The 22,483-nt window shown below is 43.0% G+C and overlaps 1 protein-coding gene across 9 annotated transcripts in view; it reads left to right on the top strand.

Moving 5' to 3' along the window:
• Window positions 1-646: 646 nt before the first annotated feature.
• MPP4 (MAGUK p55 scaffold protein 4) overlaps window positions 647-22,483 on the top strand; it is a 53,049-nt gene continuing 31,212 nt past the window's right edge. For 4 of the 9 annotated variants that reach the window (XM_079978793.1, XM_079978794.1, XM_079978791.1 and 1 more), the window contains exons 1-9: window positions 6,414-7,232; window positions 9,850-9,961; window positions 12,240-12,361; window positions 13,642-13,719; window positions 14,844-14,924; window positions 15,768-15,899; window positions 17,498-17,579; window positions 17,811-17,896; window positions 22,320-22,391. In XM_079978793.1, the coding sequence (XP_079834919.1) occupies window positions 9,877-9,961; window positions 12,240-12,361; window positions 13,642-13,719; window positions 14,844-14,924; window positions 15,768-15,899; window positions 17,498-17,579; window positions 17,811-17,896; window positions 22,320-22,391 (738 nt within the window). In that variant the 5' untranslated portion in view covers window positions 6,414-7,232; window positions 9,850-9,876. Of the gene's footprint in view, window positions 1,243-4,298; window positions 4,321-6,412; window positions 7,233-9,849; window positions 9,962-12,239; window positions 12,362-13,641; window positions 13,720-14,843; window positions 14,925-15,767; window positions 15,900-17,497; window positions 17,580-17,810; window positions 17,897-22,319; window positions 22,392-22,483 lie in introns of those variants that run through there. The other 5 variants (XM_079978789.1, XM_079978790.1, XM_079978788.1 and 2 more) reach the window with 3 other exon arrangements.

Here is a 22,483-nt window from a genome sequence, read left to right as displayed (position 1 = left end):
CATACACAGATACACAATCTGGAAATGGGCATTTAGCACTGTCCTAAGTATAAACGGAGGGAGGGAATTAAAAGGGTGAGGAATCTCATTGTAGACAAAATATTTTTAAAAAAAGTATTTTATATTATGTATGCGTTTATAATTGTCAGTTGCTTTGAGAAGAAAATACAACATAAATATAGATCATATTTGCTGGATTGCTATCCATTCCACACATGGGACGAAAAAGCAGCAATTGGTCGTTTCCACTACTATTTCTGTTTCCATCAGAATTCTCTGACATTCCTGGTGTTGAATATAGGATTGTTTTACCCTCAGTATGAACACCGATCTCCAACCATGTCATCAGGATAGGCCTTTGGGGCAGAAGCCCAGATTCCCACTTATCCCAGTATCTTAGCACATTTTGAAGCAATGCAGCTTACAATCCTGTATAGCTGTTGCATCTTAAAATGTCCAAACCCTAAAATATTTTACCCTGCTTTTCATAACTCCTTTGTGGAATGCTACGCTTTGTCTTTCAATCAGTAATTGCTAGAAGCCCCTTGCGTGTCTTGAGTTGGATTATTCCTAGGCCATTTCATTATGAGGTAATGATTAGCTGAAGAGAATCCCATAATTAAACGGGCATAGATTTGTTTCAGTACCCTGAGCTGCGTTTGAAAGCTCTGTAGCAGCTTTAATGTTGTTGCTGGTTAACAAAGAAATGGATTGCCTTACTTTCTTAGGACTCTGAACTTGAATATCTTCTATTCGCCTATATGGGTGTATTGCCAAAGGACAGCTACCTAAATATAAATATCTTTATTCATTGCCTTATGCTACTGATTTGGAAAAACAAACAAACACGGGCGATCAGATCTATCCATATGCTAGAACGGTTTTCCAAATGAAGAAAGTACAATATAATTAGGCAAAAATAATAATGTTTCAAGCCAAGTTTTAAGTGAGAAAACAGTTAAGAAGCTTTGTTCTCTCCTTGATAAAAAGAGTCGTCCTGGTTACGTTTCTGCGGATTAAAAAGGAAAGGATGTCCCTAGATTAGCTAGAGCAGTGAGGTGACTTAAGTTACTAATATCCAGCCAATGTTTTCCTTCTAGGCAATTCCTTCTAGGCAATTCTAGGAGATTGGACTGTTGTAAATTCTGATGGGAACTTCTGGACCCTTTCAGAATCGGCAAGACATCCTGTAGAAGAATTTATCCACAGTAGCTGTGAAATTGAATTGCAGTTTAATACCTGGTAAGTGGGGGTTTTTCCTTGTGAGGCTTGATGATGAACGAATCAGGTCCATAGTTCAACTAATCCTCCTGCTAGATTAAAAAAAGGGGGGGTCTAGAATCCTTAAAAATTGTAAAAATAAAGGACAATCATAATTTTCAAAGGAGTTGAACTCCTTTAGCTAGAAAAAGGGAGTTACTGTAATCCTTTTCCATTTGTAACTGGGTGACTGTCAGTGAACGTACAGTCATTTCCCTGTCATTGGGTGTTACTATGTCCTTCAAATGTCTTCAAATAATTATTAAAGGTTCCATCAATAACTCATAACCAGGAATCAATTTGGTTTTGTATACCATTGAAATCCAGGTGTTTCTGATTATGGGACAAGCCCAGATGAAACAAATCAGTGCAGGTGGAATCATGTCTCTGGCATTTGTCTGTTTTAGTGGCAAACATTCAGCTTAATCTCCGTGGTTTAAAGTCCTACCTGAATATTAATTTATACAAATCTTTGTTAAGGTTCATTCAGATTCTGAAGAGTGCAATATGTTTCCACTTCTGTGTCATTTGTGAAATGTTCACATGTCTCTCCTCCCATTTATAATGATGGGAAGCAGATTCACAAATTATCTACATTTAATGAGGCTTGGTTTCCTTTGCAAAATAGAATTTTCTTTTGTGTTTTGGGGTTAGAGGCTTACTTTGTCCCTCTTCATTGTTTCATGACACCGTCAAGTGTTCTTCTTAGAAATGTGCGCATAAGGAAAACTATTTGTCTGTAGCATGATGTGCTGATAGGTTCAGGTACTGTATTGCGTTGCTGATACCTGAGCATGTTTTTTCCTATCTACTTGGCATTGCAAACTACCAGGCATTTTTGTTTCATTTCTATTTATTTGGGCATATATGTCAATCAATCAATCAATCTTTATTACGGTCCAGAGACCCAACAAATCATTATAAAGCAATACACAATTCATACAGCCCACCTCCAGGTCAAACAAGCATTTTGTTCAGAATATAGGGATCATTTGTTCTTGCAACCACCGATAAAAACTTTGCCACTGCTAATGTTCTAGCATTTGTCCGGTCTTCCAATAGGAACCTGACATAGTGAGCCTCTGATTTTCCTGGGAAAAGGTCAGCAAGGGTAGTATCAGTTCAGCCCTGGCTTGCTCATATTTTGCACAATGCAACAAAATAGATTCAGTTTTGTACAGTCAAACTCTCAAGTATGTGGTAGGTCTGATAAACAGCACCTGAAGAACTTTGAAATGTTTTTAGGACTGTCATGGCAACCTTTCTTTGTATGAAAGTATATTTGTTTTGGCAACAGTACTTTCCCCCTAAAGTTGTATTTGTTCCCACCTGTGTCTCTCCATAGGAAAGTGAACTCAACAAGATAAAAGACTCTGTTAGCAACCACATAAATCACACCCACCAACATTTCGCTGATGACAACAGGAATGTCAGATTGTCATTGTCATTATTTTCTTTACTATTTATCCCCCACCCATCTGACTGGGTTGCCCTAGCCGCTCTGGGGGCTTTCAACATATATAAAAACATAATAAAACACCAAGCATTTTTTTAAAACAACTTCCCCATACAAGGCTGCCTTCAGATGTCTTCTAAAGGCTAGTTACTTTTCTCCTTGGCTCAGTGGTCGCATAACTCCATACCCTCCCACATTTCTCTGATGAAAATAGGGATGTCCTAAGGCACGGGTGCCCAAATTTTTTCCAAAGAGGGCCAGATTTGATGAAGTGAACATGCATGAGGGCCGACCGAGGTTGTTGAGCTTTTACCCCAGGACATATACTACCATGGGGGCCGAATTAATGTATTTTTCGCTCTATAAGACGCACCTAGTTTTAGAGGAGGAGAACAAGGAAAAAAATATTCTCTCCCTCTCTGCGCAGCGCCTCTCCAGGAAAGCAGGAGGAGAAATGGAAGGGGCTTCGTTTCTTCTTCCGCTTTGCTGAAGGGGCGCTGCACAGAGATGGAAAACTGCGCAGCGCCTCTCCACCCGAAGTCAGAACAGCAAGAGAGATTGCTGCGCAGCGAAAGCAGTGATCCCTCTTGCTGTTCTGGCTTCTGGGATAGCCGTGCCAAGCCTGCATTCGCTCCATAACACACACACACATTTCCCCTTAATTTTTAGGAGGGGGAAAGTGCGTCTTATAGAGCAAAAAATACAGTAAATGTTGGGGGCGCCCCTGCCACGGGGGCGGACCGGATTAGACCCCCAAAATGGACTTTGGACATGCCTGTCCTAAGGAAAAGTGGGACATCCTGGGATCAAATCAGGAACCGGGATGGCTTCTGTAAATCTGCGACTGTCCCTGGAAAAGAGGACACCTGGAGAATCTGCATATACCGTATTTTTCGCTCTATAGGACGCACCCGACCATAGGACGCACCTAGTTTTAGAGGGGGAGAACAAGAAAAAAAAATCTCTCCCTCTCTGCGCAGCGCTCCTTCAGCGAAGCAGCAGGAGAAACGGAGCCCCTTCAATTTCTCCTCCCGCTTCGCTGAAGGGGTGCTACGCAGAGAGGGAAAGCTGTGCAGCACCTCTCCAGCGAAGCGAAGCCAGGAGAGTAAGAGGGATCGGTGCGGACCGATCCCTCTCGCTCTCCTGGCTTCAGCGAAAGCAACACGAAGCCTCCGGAGCACGGCGGGAGCGCTCCCACTGCGCTTCATAGGCTTCACATTGCTTTCGCTGAAGCCATGGAGCCTGCATTCGCTCCATAAGACGCACACACATTTCCCCATAATTTTGGGAGGGGAAAAAGTACGTCTTATAGAGCAAAAAATACAGTATATAAGATAAACAGTCCCATACTGGAAGGCACATATATGATCTGGGTTTGGAAGGCAAACTTTTCATCTTTCTAGAATCCCCCAAATAGGATGCCGGGTGACCTTGAGCATGCGAGACAGATCTAGATGCCCGCGCTGGCAGAGTACCTTCTTCCCCAGACTGGGTTGTGTCAGTTGGATTACTTAGACACACAACTGTGACGTGGGGTGGGGCTGAAGGTCTAAGCTCTGCTGCAGCATCTTTCCTGGGAGGAGGTGAGGAGTCAGATTAGAAAGGTGAGAAAAGCACAGAGGAGTCATTAAGCTGGGTGGCGGCGGCGCACATGCATGAACCACAGGCTCTGTTACGCAGAAGGGTGCACATGCGTTCCACTTCTCCGTGATACAGGAGTGTGAGAGGATAAGCCTGGATGAGTTTTATGCATGCTGGTTATAGGGCTCAACTTTGGAACTGCTATGCCTAGTCCTCTGAAGTTCTGCATGCCAAGGAAATTTGAGTTCTGAGTCTTAAAACTGCATTCCTCTTTATGTAATTAGTATTTTTCCTTGTTTAGTTGATTGCTGATTTCTCCCCAAGCCATAAAGAACTCTTACCAAAGGCTATGAATTTTCAAGGGATGTTCTCTGGAATCTATATTGGATGAGCAGCATTAAAAATGTGTAAGCAGATTATATTATATACAGATTGCTAGGTGTTTGAAATTCATTGAACAGTATTTTACCGTTGAAAACAAAACAAGAAACCCCCTCTGTTTGGCTTGTCAAATACTGAATGATCTAAACCTAGTTATTTTCTGCATGGTTCCATTTCTACCTGTCATAGGAGCCAACTCCTAGGAGCTGAGATCCCTCTATCCCCCCAATAAAATATTTTAAGGGCCTGCCCCCCCATATTTATGGGCATTACCATTGAAATTGTGTGTGTTTGTGTGCCAGGTCTTGTGATTGATTATGTGGAGCAGGGCTTATCTGCCACCTCCCATATTTTATTCAAGTTGTCACCTCTGTTACCTGTATAGCTATGGAAAGTATAGTATTCGTTTGTTTCTATCCCTGCCTAATCAAATGATAACCTAGCACAGACCAGTTAGTTTTGTCAGGCAGGATAGAAATTCAGAAATTAGGTAATCTAAAAATTAGACAACCCAAGGTTGAGAAAGGCTGTATTTATTAAAAACAACAAGGGCTTTCCTCCTATCCCGAATGAGTTATTCATTGCAATTTTTATCCATCTTTCTTGACTCTGGATGTCCCATATGCTTTGTTATTTTTAGGAAATGGATGGTTCTGATCTGATTTATGTAACTCCTTTGTTTGAATGCTGGCAATAAATAGGCAGATTACTTCTGCTTAGCAAATAGAGTTGTCAAAGGAGTGTATGTGGATTTACCCCATATTGACATATCAGCAACTGAAGCTACTGTATGAGGAAATCAGGAAATAGATGGAGACCTAAATGAATAGCTGCTGTTGAAGGTGTTTTAGTGCAGGTTTGTGGGAAGAAAACCTGGAAGGAAATATTAATCAGAGGCAGGCATAACTGTTCGTTTACAAAAATGCAAATAATATATAGCTGTTAAAGGCAATGACTACAGCGGCATAGACACCATACATTCAATGCATGTGATGCCCTCCCCAATAATTCTGGTAACTGTGGTTTGTTAAGGGTGCTGGGAATTTCAGACCCTCCAAGTGTCCTTATTTTCCAGCAACATCCCTGATTTAGAGAAGGCGTCCCGGTTTCTGATTTGATCCTGGAATGTCCCGCTTTCCCCTATTTTCATTGGAGAAATGTTGGAGGTATGGAGTTATTCAACTCCCGAACAGTCTGAAGGCAATCTTGTTTAGGGAAGGGTGTGTTTTTTTTAATGTTTAATGTTTTGTTATGTTTTTATATCTGTTGAAAGCTGCCCAGAGTAGCTGCTGCAATCCAGTAAGATGTGTGCGGGGTATAAATAGTAAAATTATCATTATGGAACGGGACGTCCCTATTTTCATTTGAGAAATGTTGGAGGGTATAGCTCTGGAGTGTGCAGCCTTTACATTTAAAGAAATCTTGCAGTTTTAGTTTTTTTTAGTAAAAAAAAACCACAGCCAGGAACCTACTAAAACTCACACTCTCGCCATCTTAGAGAGAAATTTCACAACCAACATTTGCTATTTAGGGGGGTGGGATTATTATCATTATTAGCAGTCCTTTTTTCCCTGGGGGAATGCAGGGGGGCACATACCCCTAATCATTTTGTGAATTTTTGTACTTTTGTCCATTTACTGTATTTAATTTTCCCGATTTGAACTATAAAATGGTGGTTTTCTTGAGTCAAAATGAGAGTACAGTGGTACCTCGGGTTAAGTACTTAATTCGTTCCGGAGGACCGTGCTTAACCTGAAACTGTTCTTAACCTGAAGCACCACTTTAGCTAATGGGGCCTCCCGCTGCCGCCACACGATTTCTGTTCTCATCCTGAAGCAAAGTTCTTAACCTGAAGCACTGTTTCTAGGTTAGCGGAGTCTGTAACCTGAAGCGTATGTAACCTGAAGCGTATGTAACCCGAGGTACCACTGTACCCCCAAACATTTCTTTTAGAAAAAAAAGCAGTCGTTGTTGCTGCTGCTGCTGCTTTTAAAAGATAATGTAGAACCAAAGCAACAGTTCCGTTCCATCACTTCCGGCTCACCCCAGGAACTCAAGAACCAGCCACAAAGTACAAAATTCCACACTGCTTGCTGTCTCCCCCACCTCTTCTCCAGCCTCTGGCACATGTTTGCATTATCGAGCCATTCCTCTTTCCCCTCCCTCTCCCCCCTCTCACACTCCCTCCCCTTTCTATCCTTATCTCCTATCTGCAGCGATTTGCCATCTTATGGTATTAACTTTTCAGACACTGGGATACATGCACTCAGCTTTCCACGCGCTCCCAACTGCGCCTGCCTCTCCCATCTTCCTCCCATCTCTCTCTGTTCTCCTTAGCTATCTTTTAATGACGGTGGAGTACCCAGAACGGCAGAAGAAAGGAAGCAAGTTCTAAATATAGGTCCTAAGAAGGGCAGTAAAAGTGACAGTAATTCCTTTGCCTCCGATAAGAAGATTGGGGTAATACATCGGCAGAACAAAGCCACGTAAAATGGCTGCTGTCTTGTGTGGATAAACCCGAAGATAAGAAATTATACAGCATATTTTCTTCCAGGTTGGTATAACGTTACATTTCTTGCACCACCACCCCTTTTTTAGGGGAGCTAGGAGAGTGATTGTTGTGGCACAACTGGCTGTATATATATATATTTCTACTGCTGCTTTCTACAGTAATGGTGTTGTCTGAGTGAGTGGAAAGAATTCTACCTCAAACAATTCAGCTGGTCAATGACAGCTTTTAACTAGGAGCTGAGCAATTCCTGGCAAGCTCAGATGGTGAGAATTTTTGCAAAAGGACCAGGAGTCTTGTTGCACTTGCCTCCAAAGAACCTGGATCATAGCTGTCAAGTGTCCCTTATTTGGCGGGACAGTCTCTTATCCCAGCGCCATGTCCCGCTGCTGTCCCTTATTGATGATGTCCCTTAAATAAGCTACTGAAGGTAATGGGGCCCTTTCTATGTCCAGCTGTGCTCTGTCAACAACAATTGTTGCTTTTTTTTGTGTTGAATATATGCTATATGGTAATTTATGGACCTAATAGGTATCTAAAGCCATTTGCAGGCAAAAAAATATGTATTTTATCAAAGTAATTGTTGATCCCTTATTTTGGCTGCTGATCCCTTATTTTCGAGGCTGCTGGTCCCTTATTTTCAAATCTGTAAGTTGATAGCTATGACCTGGATAATTGCTATTTTTTTGAAGACTTTATACAGTACTTTCAGAACCACAAGCTGTCCAAAATCATCTGTGCTGGGAAAGGTTGAAAGGACACCAACCTCAGTTTATCCTCCCCCTCTAAATGGCTGCTTATTTTATCTGTTTGTTTACCCCTTCCAGAAACCACTTCTGACACCAGTGACCCTCTAGCAGCATTTTCACAGCAAATTAGGGACTGATTTCTCTATATTAGAGAAATATATTCTCTCCTTCTTTTACCCATTCCTTAAAATAGATTAAGTTTGCATGCATAGCTCTCTTGACACTTGCCTTTTTGAAATAGTGAGCAATGTAGCCTCCTCTTTTCTGTAGTTGTTATTTTCACATTACAGTGGTACCTCGGGTTAAGAACTTAATTCGTTCTGGAGGTCTGTTCTTAACCTGAAACTGTTCTTAACCTGAAGCTAATAGGGCCTCCTGCCGCCATCGCGCCGCCGGAGCACGATTTCTGTTCTCATCCTGAAGCAAAGTTCTTAACCTGAAGCACTATTTCTAGGTTAGCAGAGTCTGTAACCTGAAGCGTATGTAACCCGAGGTACCACTGTATATGTTCTGAAACGTAAGTCCTTTTTATAGGTTTTGAGTTTATGTTAGCCACACATTCTCTAACATGGTCCTTGTGAGCTTTCCTTTAGTTGCTGTTTCTTTTAACATAGGCTTCAAATATTTTAACACGGCAAAGGCACATTAGTCACATTGTGGGGGTTCTAGAAAACCCACAACGTAAGGCTGTGTTTCTGGGATATTGTGCTTCTTCGGAGTCTTGAAACATCAATATTTGTTTGTTGCACAATGTAGTTGCTTGTATTCCAACTAGTCCATGTGTTGCAATCTCTGTTTGCCCTGGTACCTTTTGAAGAGTGAAAATGGACACTGCTTGCCCTTCTCTGCATTTGTGTCTTTTTCTGTCTTAGTACAAACAAGTCGGGACACGGGTGGCGCTGTGGTCTAAATCACAGAACCTAGGGCTTGCCGATCAGAAGGTCGCCAGTTCGAATCCCCACAATGGGGTGAGCTCCCATTGCTCGGTCCCTGCTCCTGCCAACCTAGCAGTTTTAAAGCACACCAGTGCAAGTAGATAAATAGGTACTGCTCCAGTGGGAAGGTAAACCGCGTTTCCGTGCGCTGCTCTGGTTCGCCAGAAGCAGCTTAGTCATGCTGGCCACATGACCTGGAAAAACTGTCTGCGGACAAACGCCAGCTCCCTCAGCCAGTAAAGTGAGATGAGCACCACAACCCCAGAGTCGTTCACGACTGGATTTAACTGTCAGGGGTCCTTTACCTCTTTACAAACAAGGCAAAGTTTTTAAAAATCTCAAAAGTGTGTAAATCTTGTGTGTGTGTGTGTGTGTGTGTGTGTGAGAGAGAGAGAGAGAGAGAGAGAGAGAGACTAGTCAAAAGTAGTGTATAGCACTAAATAAATATTGGGTTTTTAATTGGTATGAGCCACATGTCAAGATGAAAACAATCTGATATTCCTTAAATATAACATAGCCAGTATAAAGGTACAACCAGTGGTTTTTTTCAGGGGGGACGCAGGGGTATGCATACCCTTAAACATTTTGTGAATATTTGTACTTTTGTCCATTTACTGTATTTATTTTCCCTGATTTGAACTATAAAATGGTGATTTTCTTGAGTCAAAATGAGAGTACCCCTAAACATTTCTATAGAAAAAAAGCACTGGGTACAACAGCAAACTTTTATTATTTGCTTCATTAATGACATTTGGAAATACTTTTGTCGTAAATGTATCCCAGTCTGTACTGAGAACTGTGTTATTTTCTTCGTGTTGTTATTCCAGACAGAGGGTTCCAAAATTTTACACATCTAACAGTTAAAATTCAAAGAAGGTATTCTGCATCCACCTCAATTCCCACGCAATCTTCATTCTCAAGTGTTATTAAAAACTCAAATTTAACTATATAAACTATTTCTTTTGCTTTGTTTTTCAGTTCGGCTTCTGATTTTATACAGCTCAGATGATCCACTCAGAGAAACGTGTAGAAACTCCAAGGATGAGGGAGAAGATGGAGAAAGCTGCCCTGTTGCGTAGCCATGAAAATGGTGCGACCCATTGGTTTATTCTCTTTTTTAAATAAAAAAAATAGATGAATGTAATAGTAGATATGTATTCCTCTTCTTTTCACTTAAATCTGTGCAACTGCAGACCACCATACCAGAGCTGTCCAGTTGTACAAACTAGAAAGCCTGTTGTCTGTTTGAAAATATATACCGTATTTTTCGCTCTAGAAGATGCACCAGACCACAAGAGGCACCTAGTTTTTGGAGGAGGAAAACAATGGGGGGAAAATTCTGAATCTCAGAAGGCAGAAGAGCAGGAGGGATCGCTGCACAGTGAAAGCAGCGATCCCTCTTGCTGTTCTGGCTTCTGGGATAGCTGCGCAGCCTGCATTCGCTCCATAAGACACACACACATTTCCCCTTACTTTTTAGGAGGGAAAAAGTGAGTCTTATAGAGCGAAAAATACGGTATATACCTATTTTAATTGAAATGCTTACATCTGTTTCAAAAGGCCTAATGGCTAGACTTGAGACTGAGCTCAAAACCCAAAGGGGAGTTCCTAGGCAATCTCCCATTCAGCCATTGTCTGATCAAATCGGCTTAGCGTCAACAAAATAAATTCATCATATGCCTTTGGACCATTCTATAAGACTGATATCCCAATGGGAATAATGCAGTTTCTTTTACACTGGTATTTCAGCCAATTTACTTTGGGTATTTATACTGCTGCACCATTGCATTTTAATCTGATGTAGTGATTTTATGGCTGTTGCTTATTTTAGTTTTATACTATGAAGCTGTTCTTCGAGGTATAAAATATCTAAATATTTAAAGAGAAATTATGTTGATGATAACAGCTGAGAAATGAGAAGAGAATAAATTCTGCTTTGTTTAGATTTAGGCATAGAGAGACAAAGTCCCTAACTGCTTAGGTGTTTCATCATCTTTCCCTTTTTTAAAAAAGTTAACAACTAATAAAGATGCCTTCAGTGTGACAAATCCACTACTAAAATGTTTATAAAATTGAAATGCTAACTTATTAACAAATCATGAAAACCTGAATCTAGGGTGCCCCTGCCAAGTCCAAAGAACACCCTTTTATATTACACAGTCTCGGGTTTCAAGACAGACAGCATTAGCAAAGCAGTCTAATGATGACATTCTTCTCCCCTTTTGGTCACTGGCTCTGCCCCACCAGTGAAGAGCTACAGAATGAGAATCTTTTGGCTCTTGCCTTTAGGCAAAGCTCTAAGCTTTTATTACCTAGGAAGACAAGAAATACGCAACCAATAAGTTGCATTTTCAGCTCAGTTTGGAGAAACCACTTGAAGCATCCACTGTGTTGAGCTATTTCAATTGCTTTTGCGTGTGGAGGTTCCCAAGCCACCCCTCAAAATAATTCACAATTCACACATAATTTTTGTTCAAGGTTTTTGGCATAATTTTGGCCACAACTTTATTAAAATACATAATCTGTGAGTGGTTGCTTAGGCATTGGTTATGACTATCTGTCCCCCCGCCAGGGACAGAACTGACTTCCGAACTCCCTCGGAAGCCAGTGAAGGGAAAACAATATTGGGGAGCAGTTGAGCTGAGCGACAGTCCCTCACCGCTCACCCAACCTGCTTCCCAGGGCTTGCCGGCCCTGGTCCCATTTCAGGGATTGGACGAAATCATGGCAAGCCCCTGAATTCCTTTAACGGAATTCCCTTCCACACCACCACTGAAGGGGCAGGCCCAGCCTGTCCTGACCCCTCCTCCACCAATTTTTATAACCAATGCCTAACCGCAACCTTACAAATTGTGACAAATTGCTAAGTAGTAGGCAAAAACCAAATGGCACCAGCCAATCAGCCAAATGGACAAAATTCCTACTAGGCCCCTGCCCCAATGGCAGACGACCCCATGACAGGCATAGCAAGGTAAAACGCAACAGCCCTAGATTAGGGAAGGTGGGCGGGTGATCCGATGCACTCACCGAAAGAGAAAGCAAAAGCTGAGTGCCCCAAAATTTAAAGCCTTTGGTCCCACCCACCACATTGCAACATGCAATTTGCCCCAGCAACCCGGCCATCCAAATCGTTGCCCCAGGCCAGCCAATTTCACCTGCCTGGCAACAGAGGGTTGGCTTGGCAGACCCCACCACAACACGTGCTCTCATTTCAGGGAGAACACGCTTTGTTTGATCTGATCATTGCAAGCAGCCGAAAGTCTGTAAATTTTGGTAATAAACCTGATTTCCATGGGGGTTCGATTGAAGCTGTAATTTGGGTAAAGAAATGATGCCATAAATATTCATGCATGTTGTCTGTGGGCTAGGTTTATCGCATGTTCTGTCTCTGGTCCTGCATGAACTGAGTCTGTTCTATAAGAGAGATGTCAATGGCGTTGGTGTCTTGTATGACTTGCTGAGATCTCCATGGCTGCAGGCTCTCTTGAAGGTAAGATCTCTTCCAGTGCGAGCAAAGTCATTTGGCAGCTGTTAGTATATAGACATTGACTATATCTTCAGAGCTACCCATTTCTTTCCAATGTGGGGGCTGGGGTCAGTGGCGTAGCGTGGGGGGTGCAGGGGGGGGCCCGGCCGCACCGGGCACAACATCTGGGGGTTAGGGTTAGGGGGCGCAAATTACTTGCCTTGCCCCGGGTGCTGACAACCCACGCTACGCCACTGGCTGGGGTGATTACCGTATTTTTCGCTCTGTAAGACGCACCAGACCACAAGACGCACCTAGTTTTTGGAGGAGGAAAACAAGAAAAAAAATATTCTGAATCTCAGAAGCCAGAACAGCAAGAGGGATTGCTGCGCAGTGAAAGCAGCACTCCTTCTTGCTGTTCTGGCTTCTGGAATAGCTGCACAGCCTGCATTCGCTCCATAAGATGCACACACATTTCCCCTTACTTTTTAGGAGGGAAAAAGTGATTCTTATAGAGCAAAAAATATGGTAAATCAACGGATGGAGAGATAATGCAGCCCCCCCCCCCCCCGCCAATGATCAATAATCATTGCAGATCCGTTCTGTAGATGCAAGTATAAATTACCGAACTTTTCTGTGTATAAGAGTAGGGGTTTTTTACTTTAAAATTACAGTCGTACCTAGGGTTAAGTACTTAATTCGTTCTGGAGGTCCGTTCTTAACCTGAAACTGTTCTTAACCTGAAGCACCACTTTAGCTAATGGGGCCTCCCGCTGCCACCGTGCCGCCAGAGCACGATTTCTGTTCTGGGTTAACGTAGTCTGTAACCTGAAGCGTATGTAACCCGAGGTACCACTGTATTTGAAAAACTGTGGGTTGCCTTATATACGGGGTACCCCCCCTATTTTATTAAACTGGAGTCCCTAAAAGTAGGGGACGTCTTATACATGGAGGCGTCCTATACACGGAAAAATACGGCAATTTTTTCCTGATATAAAATACAGAAGGATCCTAAAGCCTTCTCAAAATGATCGAACCAGTTCAGGCAACCAACCTTCCAGCTTCCTGTCTGCAAACATTTTCCAAACCCGGGTGTTTCCCATTTAAACATGAGAGTATTAAGATATAATTATAATTATAATTATAATTATAATTATAATTATAATTATAATTTAATTTATTACTTATACCCCTCCCACCTGGGTGGGTTTCCTCAGGGGAAATGTGAGCATTGTTATGAGATTTGTTCCATATTACTATGTTGTGGCAGTAGTATCTTTCACCTTGAGCACATCTACTCCTAGGTTTATGAATGTCTTCATCTGTATATCAAAAGAAGACCAGTTCCACTCACACCACAGGCACGACCGCTGACCCACGAGGTGAGATTGTGAGATAAGATTCAGACTCAAGTCACTGGAACAGCTCAATGGGCCTGGGCTTTCTGTTCAAAGTTAATAATCCCCAGAGGAGTAGCGTGGTAGCGTGTGATTTGGTTTTTCTCCGTATCGGTGATCAAATATGTGCCTCATCATTCAGCTGCTAACAAAAAGATGGTGCTGTATAGATTTCCAAGATGAAATTTGTTAGGTTGTGGGTGAACATATCAGATGACCCAGTGGTTCTTCAAACAGCTCTTGTTTATTCACAGGCCAGAACAGAACTGAACTGAAGGGTTTAGCCAGCCTGCTTATATAGAGCTCCACTAGAATGCAACAGTAACCATTTTCTGTAACTATCCAATCACTGAATGTCACTTTCAATCCCTTATTTGCAATCCTTATTGGACCTGAGTGAAAACTATCTACAGTATCCCCTTGCTGGCCCAGGGTGAGAACTTCAGTACATAACAAAATTACCGTATTTTTCGCTCTATAAGATGCACCAGACCACAAGACGCACCTAGTTTTTGGAGGAGGAAAACAAGAAAAAAAATATTCTGAATCTCAGAAGCCAGAACAGCAAGAGGGATTGCTGCGCAGTGAAAGCAGCACTCCTTCTTGCTGTTCTGTCTTCTGGAATAGCTGCACAGCCTGCATTCGCTCCATAAGATGCACACACATTTCCCCTTACTTTTTAGGAGGGAAAAAGTGAGTCTTATAGAGCAAAAAATATGGTAAATCAACGGATGGAGAGATAATGCAGCCCCCCCCCCGCCAATGATCAATAATCATTGCAGATCCGTTCTGTAGATGCAAGTATAAATTACCGTACTTTTCTGTGTATAAGAGTAGGGGTTTTTTACTTTAAAATTACAGTCGTACCTAGGGTTAAGTACTTAATTCGTTCTGGAGGTCCGTTCTTAACCTGAAACTGTTCTTAACCTGAAGCACCACTTTAGCTAATGGGGCAGCAGCAATCCCTCTTGCTGTTCTGGCTTCTGGGATAGCTTCGCAGCCTGCATTCGCTCCATAAGACGCACACACATTTCCCCTTACTTTTTGGGAGGGAAAAAGTGAGTCTTATAGAGCAAAAAATACAGTTGTCTTCTTTGTGTCACCTTCAGGTGGTGGAGCTGTTGCGGGGAGTCCAACAGTCTCCGGAGGTTAAAGAGCTACGGCGACTTCTCAGAGGACCACACTTCAAGGTGAGTACCGGCCATGAAATTACTCAGCATTAAAGGAGAAAGTTTAGGAGTAGAGGGACGTAGGTGGCACTGTGGGTTAAACCACAAAGCCTAGGACTTGCCGATCAGAAGGTCAGCGGTTTGAATCCCCACGACGGGTGAGCTCCCGTTGCTCGGTCCCTGCTCCTGCCAACCTAGCAGTTCGAAAGCACGTCAAAGTGCAAGTAGATAAATAGGAAGGTAAACGGCGTTTCCGTGCGCTGCTCTGGTTTGCCAGAAGCGGCTTAGTCATGCTGGCCACATGACCCAGAAGCTGTACGCTGGTTTCCCCAGCCACTCTGGGTGGCTTTCAACAAAACACTAAAATACAATAAACATTAAAAGCTTCCCTAAAGCTTCTGCCTTCAGATGTCTTCTAAAATTTTGGTAGTTATTTTTCTCTTTGACATCTGGTGGGAGGGCGTTCCATAGTGCGGGTGCCACTACCGAGAAGGCCCTCTGCCTGGTTCCCTGTAACTTGGCTTCTTGCAGCGAGGGAACAGCCAGAAGGCCCTCGGCGCTGGACCTCAGTGTCCGGGCAGAACGATGGAGGTGGAGACATTCCTTCAGGTATACTGGACCGAGGCCATTTAGGGCTTTAAAGGTCAACACCAGCACTTTGAATTGTGCTCGGAAACGTACTGGGAGCCAGTGTAGGTCTTTCAAGACCGGTGTTATGTGGTCTTGGCAGCCGCCCCCAGTCACCAGTCTAGCTGCCGTATTCTGGATTAGAAAGAAACAAATGACAGTATCTGGATGCAAAGATGATGCCAAACATTGCTTGCCCCTTTCTTCTTCTTCCCCTTCTCCTCCTCCTCCTCACAGGCCTTTCTGTCTGCTCATGATACGGTGGCCCAGAAGGACTATGAACCAATCCTTCCACCTCTGCCAGATAACATCCCTGAAAATGAGGAGGCGATGAGAATCGTCTGCCTGGTGAAAAACAAGCAGCCCCTTGTAAGCTGGACATTTGATTCTAAGCTTGTGCCGCCAGCTTAAGCAACTTTTTTTTTCAGATTAGAAGGACAGCTTCACAAATGAAGAGTTTTAACACGAGCTTTAAAAATATGAGAAAGGAGTAGGATATGCCCATGAGGTGGTTTTCATGAAGAACAGATTTCACCGTGTAATAGTCTTCCTTCCCCAACGTAGCGCTTAAGGGAGCTTAGGCAGCGCCGCAGTGATCAGAGTAATGTGAATTATTTGCTTTGCTTTCAGATCCAGAGAGGTGCGTATTTTCCCCTACTGTTAGAAAGTTGTTACATCTGCTGAGCTTTGAGGGCAGCCTTGTCATGAAGCACTAGCCTGGTAGTCATAGGTGGGCAAGGAATTCCACGTGGAAGTCAAACAGGATGCCTGAGGAGAGAATCCTGCTGCTCCTTACCCAACTTAGAAATTCAATGGGCTGCTGCAGGAGAGACAGAGCCCCAGCGTGAGGCGTTCCCAAAGTAAAGGAAGGATTGAACTCTGATTAATAAGAATACACACAGAGGCTTGAACCAGCAAGACTCTGGGAAGGGTGCATATAATAATCTCCTTCCCTACCTCTCGGCCCTGGTCGTTTTATTCACAAAGAACTTTTTACAGAGTTCCCATGCGAGAACAAAATAAAACTACCAAAACTAATTAAGCACACATATTTCTGGAGTAAACAAAGAACAGAACTTCCAAGGAGAGCATTTGGCAACCCCTGAGGTCATAAACAATCAATACACATGATAAGAAGGATGGCCAGGAAGACAGCGATCATTATCACCTTCAGGTGAGATCTGTTTCCTGACCCTAAGATTAACATCCTAAGATTAACATATCAGAAAAGCTACATCAAAGAAACTGCCCACTATCTTTATGGCCCAGGATGCCTTCCTGGCAAGCAACTGGAAGCAACTGGGCTGCATACGTGACTTGTCAAGAAAGAGTAGAGAAAATGGCCAGAGATGCAGAGGGTTGAGGGATTTGATCAGAAATTATTGTCAGTGTATCAAACCCAGTCAACACAATGCATTCATCGTGGACACAATGGCTTGATGCATATTTTATAATTCCTCATAGTAATCCCACCTGACCCCACACTCTGGATATTTGTACTCCTACACAGCGGGTGCTAGCAACCTGCGTAGGCTTATTAAAAGGCTGTTTCGGGGGTAATGTAAGCTACAGAAGAAAAATGATATGGTTAGAAATGTTACAGAAGGTTATATGTAAGAGGGTGGAGACATTGAGGAAATCCAACTGTGACTATTGCATATTTTTCCCTTACAAAAAACCCTCTAGTGCAGTTAAGCATATTATTTTGCTTATGTAATGTAAGGTAATTAAAATTGTTTCATGATGTATAGGTGAAAAGAATGCCAGCTTGTAGCAACATCCTTATAGAAGGAGTGTGTGTGCATGGAATGAAGACTCCAGCCTTAATGTTTCTAACAATCCCTCACCATTTGCAATAATAGTTAAATACTTGCTGAATTCTTTGTTTCTATTTCATTCACTTGTTCAGTGATAGTCTCTCTCTCTCTCTCTCTTTTTCTTTTCTCTTTCTCTCTCTTCCACCCTAGGGTGCCACTATTAAACGCCACGAGCTAACAGGAGATATTACTGTAGCGAGAGTAATCCATGGTGGATTGGCAGATAGAAGTGGTAAGATGAATTCTAAAATACACAGCAAGGAAGGAATGGTAGTTTGGGGGTGATTTTTGTGTGTGCATGTGTGCAGAGAATTGACTTCTCTGCCATTATTGCCTCGCATATGATCATTGATTCCCCTTGTCTAGAACTCTGGCTAGGATGCAGGCATCCCTCAGAAGGGCAGAATATTTTTGTCCCTCCTATTTTCTTGCAGAACTCTCAATGCCCTCTTTTCTGTCATAGGGCTGTTATATGCTGGAGACAAACTGGTCGAGGTGAATGGAGTTCCAGTGGAAGGCTTGGAGCCAGAGCAAGTAATTCACATTCTGGTATGATATTTACATTTTTAATACCTCCCAATGAGAACATCAGAAGGTCTTAAGTTGGTCCATCCATCCCTGCATCTTTGGCACTCACCTGTAGACCCATTCCTTCCCTCCTTTTCTTTTTTTTAACTTTGCAAAAAGGGAGCACGGAAGATTTGCAGGGAAACGGTTTGCAATTTTTATACCATCTTCCCATAAATACATGTAAATTTCATTGATATGAAATATGCATTTGAGTGCATTTCTTTAAACGCAACATACTTTTGCTGTTAATATTTTGGGGAACGGAACTGCATCAAAAAATCTAGAAAGGTGCATCATCCGGCCAATACTTGCATTCTGATCTGCAAGCAGGTCTGGGAATATCAAATCAGATCAGTCCACAGGGAAAAGCAAACACCAGACCTGATCTTGTGACATCTTAAAGGTTCATGCAAGTTATGCTGAATTTCAGGACATACTGTATTATATACACACGAACACACACACATGATGCAGGGGGAGGTGGGGAATTGTCAGCAGGAAGACATAAAGGAAAGGAAATGCAGAAAAGTCCAGTCAATGATTGCGGTATTAGCAGTGGTCATTCACAAAAAAATCCAGCTGTGTTGATACCACATACCGTATTTTTTGCTCTATAAGACTCACTTTTTCCCTCCTAAAAAGTAAGGGGAAATGTGTGTGTGTGTTATGGAGCGAATGCAGGATGCGCAGCCATCACTGAAGCCAGAACAGCAAGAGGGATCGCTGCTTTCGCTGCGCAGCGATCCCTCTTGCTGTTCCGGCTTCTGAGATTCAGAATGTATTTTTTCTTGTTTTCCTCCTCCAAAAACTAGGTGCGACTTGTGGTCTGGTGCGTCTTATAGAGCGAAAAATACGGTACATGCTGGCATTGGTAAGCCAATCAGACATGCGGTGTGATTAAAAATCCACTGACACAATCCAGACACAACGGATTTTCACTCTGCTATGTCCATGAAATTGGATTTCCGGTGCCAGGGCGTCTGTTGTTATCAACACAGTTGTTGTCAAGGACAGCACTAAACCCGAATACCTGGACATCTGGTTGATTTGCAATGGTGCTATGGCATTAAATTGTAATAATTAAAATGTAATAATTAAACCGAACACCAAAAAACCACAAGGACAGCTTTCTATGCAAACAATATGTTTATTGGTCCCCATTGGCAAGCCCACACAAGTTAATTCAGATTAAAAACTGAACTGTTCTCCACCACCACCATGCATAACACTGGTCAACAACAAATTTGTTGTCTGCGTTTTTTCAGTTGATTTAGGATGAATCTGATGCGCTGAATCCAAAAATCACATTGGTTTTGCTCAATCAGGTCAAGTTTTTGAGTTATGGCCACATGTCGTTTTTTTACGTTTTTGTTCACATGTACGCTTGTGTGGAGCATTTTAGAAGAAGTTGGTGGAGGTAAAATGCCATGTCGAATAATTGTTTTGATTGGAAATGATTATTTTAATGACAAGAAGTATTCAGGTCCGATAGTTCTGGGTGATTATGTCGAAAAGGGATCAGTTTGAAGTCAAAAAACCTCGAAATCTTCCATAAATTGGTGCAGCAAAGCATAAAGTTGGGGGATCAAAGCTAAGTTAATGGGGCAGCCGCCCCACAAAGTATCCTGATCTTCAATCAGCATGTCGTCCTGTAGCTCATTGTGATGAAATTCCAGTGCCTATCTTCGGAGAACTTCCTGACATTAGTGAGGAAGATGCCTCCAGTGTTGAAGGACATGAAGAAGAGGAAGTGGTTCTTGAAGATGATGCTCCACATCCATTTTCCCAAAAGGAGTTGAATGATCTAGTTCGCGACCTCAGCTTGTCAAAGGACTCTGCCAAACTGTTGGCATCCAGATTGAAGGAAAAAAACCTCCTCTCTGACAGTGCTCGCATCAGCTTCTTCCGCAACAGGCATCAAGAGTACCTCCATTTTTTCTCGGAAGAGAAGGACTTGGTGTACTGTGCAGATATTGCGCAGCTTCTGCTCAAGCTTGGAGTGCCACAGTACGAAGCCAAAGATTGGAGACTGTTCATTGACAGCAGCAAGCGATCACTGAAATGTGTTCTGCTACACAACGGCAACCAGTTTGAATCTATACCCCTGGCTCACTTGAGTACACTGAAGGAGAACTATGAAGGGGTGAAGTATGTGCTGGAGAAAACTGGTTATGATCAGCATAAGTGTTTTATTTGTGTTGACCTGAAGATGGTGAACTTTTTGTTGGGACAACAGTCTGGCTTCACCAAGTACCCATGTTTCCTGTGCATGTGGGATAGTAGGGACCGTGCTCAGCATTACACGAAGAAGGACTGGCCTGTGCGGGAGGAATTGGTGCCTTGCAAAAAAAGGGACGTCATCAATGACCCTCTGGTGGACAGAGACAGAACACTCTTCCCACCGCTGCACATCAAGCTCGGCTTAATCAAGCAGTTCACCAAGGCTCTGGACAAGGATGGTGACTGCTTCACTTACTTGTGCCAGGCTTTTCCAGGATTGACCATGGAGAAGTTGAAAGCTGGCATCTTTGACAGTCCTCAGATCCGTCAGCTCATCAGAGATCCAGAGTTCAGAAAGTCAATGAACGAAGTGGAACTGGAAGCGTGGAAGGCATTTGTTCTGGTAGTGAAGAACTTTCTTGGCAACAATAAGGCCAGAAACTACGCAGAACTTGTCAACAACATGCTGACTGCTTTCAGAAACCTGGGCTGCAACATGAGCATCAAGATGCACTACCTATTTTCACATATGGACCGGTTTCCTGAGAACCTGGGTTCAATGAGTGACGAGCAGGGGGAGAGATTCCATCAGGACATGAAAGAGATGGAGACCAGGTATTAGGGTTGCTGGGACGCAGTCATGATGGCTGACTACTGTTGGACTCTGAAGAGAGACCTCCCTGCCGCTGAGCATTCCAGGAGATCCAAGAAATGGAAGTTCAAGCCCTGAAGTTTGAAAAATGGTGAAGCAACATGCAATTTACGTGTACTTACCTTTATCAATGCCCACCATTCAGTTTACTGTAAACCTGACCTGATGGAGAGAAATGGATGCCATTTCCTGATTCAGCAGTGCAAAAATACCCTAAATCAGTTGTTGAAATCTAGACAACATTCAAAAAGTAAAAAATTGTTGCCCAGTGTAATCAATAGGATTCTTCCTGGGTTCTTTGGTGACGTGTTAATAAAATCTCCAGAAATGTCAGCTAGCAAACAAATTGCATAAATGTCAGAGGCCTTGGGGATACTTTAAACATTTTATTTGGATACTGCCTATCTGCTCAAAATGGTTTGCAGTTTAAAATACTGGCTTGCAATTCAGTGGACACGCTACAAAACAGAAAGCAGGCCAGCATAAGCAAATTCAGGTATCATCATCTTCTTTCTTCTTCTTCTCTTCTTCTTTGGCGATCACTTGTAGCCAAGTAAGATTGTCTTCCATAAACATGGTTTTAACAATGAGTCCGTAAGTGACTGTGGAGGCCAATTCTGGATCCACACGTCCTTCCACAGTGGGGACATTGGTTTCCAGGCAGGAGTTGTTCACGGTGAGGGTTTTCCAAATGTGCCTTCCTCTTAGCACATTTCTCTCTGCATCCTGAGTTCGAGTGTCTTCAAAGCACATGACGCCTTTGGTAAAGGCTGTTCTCCAACTGGAGCGCTCGCAGGCCAGTGTTTCCCAGTTGTCACTGTTTATACTACATTTTTTAAGATTTGCCTTGAGACAGTCTTTAAACCTCTTTTGTTGACCACCAGCATTACGCTTTCCATTTTTAAGTTTGGAATAGAGTAGTTGCTTTGGAATACGATCATCAGGAGTCAGGTGGCAGCTGCCTCAGTTCTCCTTTCATGCACCCAGGGGGAATCTCTGCTGCTCAAAGCCTTATTAGCCCCGATAAGCAACAATTATGGGATGGGGGTGGCACTGTGGGTTAAACCACAGAGCCTAGGACTTGCTGGTCAGAAGGTCAGCAGTTCGAATCCCCGCGATGGGGTGAGCTCCCGTTGCTCAGTCCCTGCTCCTGCCAACCTAGCAGTTCGAAAGCACGTCAAAGTGCAAGTAGATAAATAGGTACCACTCCGGCAGGAAGGTAAACGGCGTTTCCATGTGCTGCTCTGGTTCACCAGATGCGGCTTAGTCATGCTGGTCACATGACCCGGAAGCTGTATGCTGGCTCCCTCGGCCAATAAAGCGAGATGAGCGCCGCAACCCCAGAGTCGGTCACGACTGGACCTAATGGTCAGGGGTCCCTTTACCTTTTTAACCAACAATTACACACTTAAAATGGTGTCGCTGTGAACTTTATTAATCCTGCCTTCACAGAAGTGTCTTTTTAAAAATCTAGAACTGCTAATATGTTGGTTTGGGTGCTGAAATACTATGCATTTGGCATTTTTGCAGGCACTGTCACAGGGAACTATTATGTTCAAGCTGATTCCAGTTTCTGATCGGCCAGTCAGCAACCAAACGACGGTAAGATGTGTTTATTTCTTCAGGTCTCTGTGGCTGCAGAGAGTTAATCAAAAGAAGTGTGGCTAATCCAGTTAATCCCAAAAGGAGAATTG

The sequence above is a fragment of the Podarcis cretensis genome (genome assembly GCF_951804945.1).
Source record: "Podarcis cretensis genome assembly, chromosome: 1".
In the NCBI taxonomy this organism is placed as follows: Eukaryota; Metazoa; Chordata; class Lepidosauria; order Squamata; family Lacertidae; genus Podarcis; species Podarcis cretensis.
Note: the sequence above shows the minus strand (reverse complement) of the source record. Positions and strands in the feature narration are given on the sequence as shown.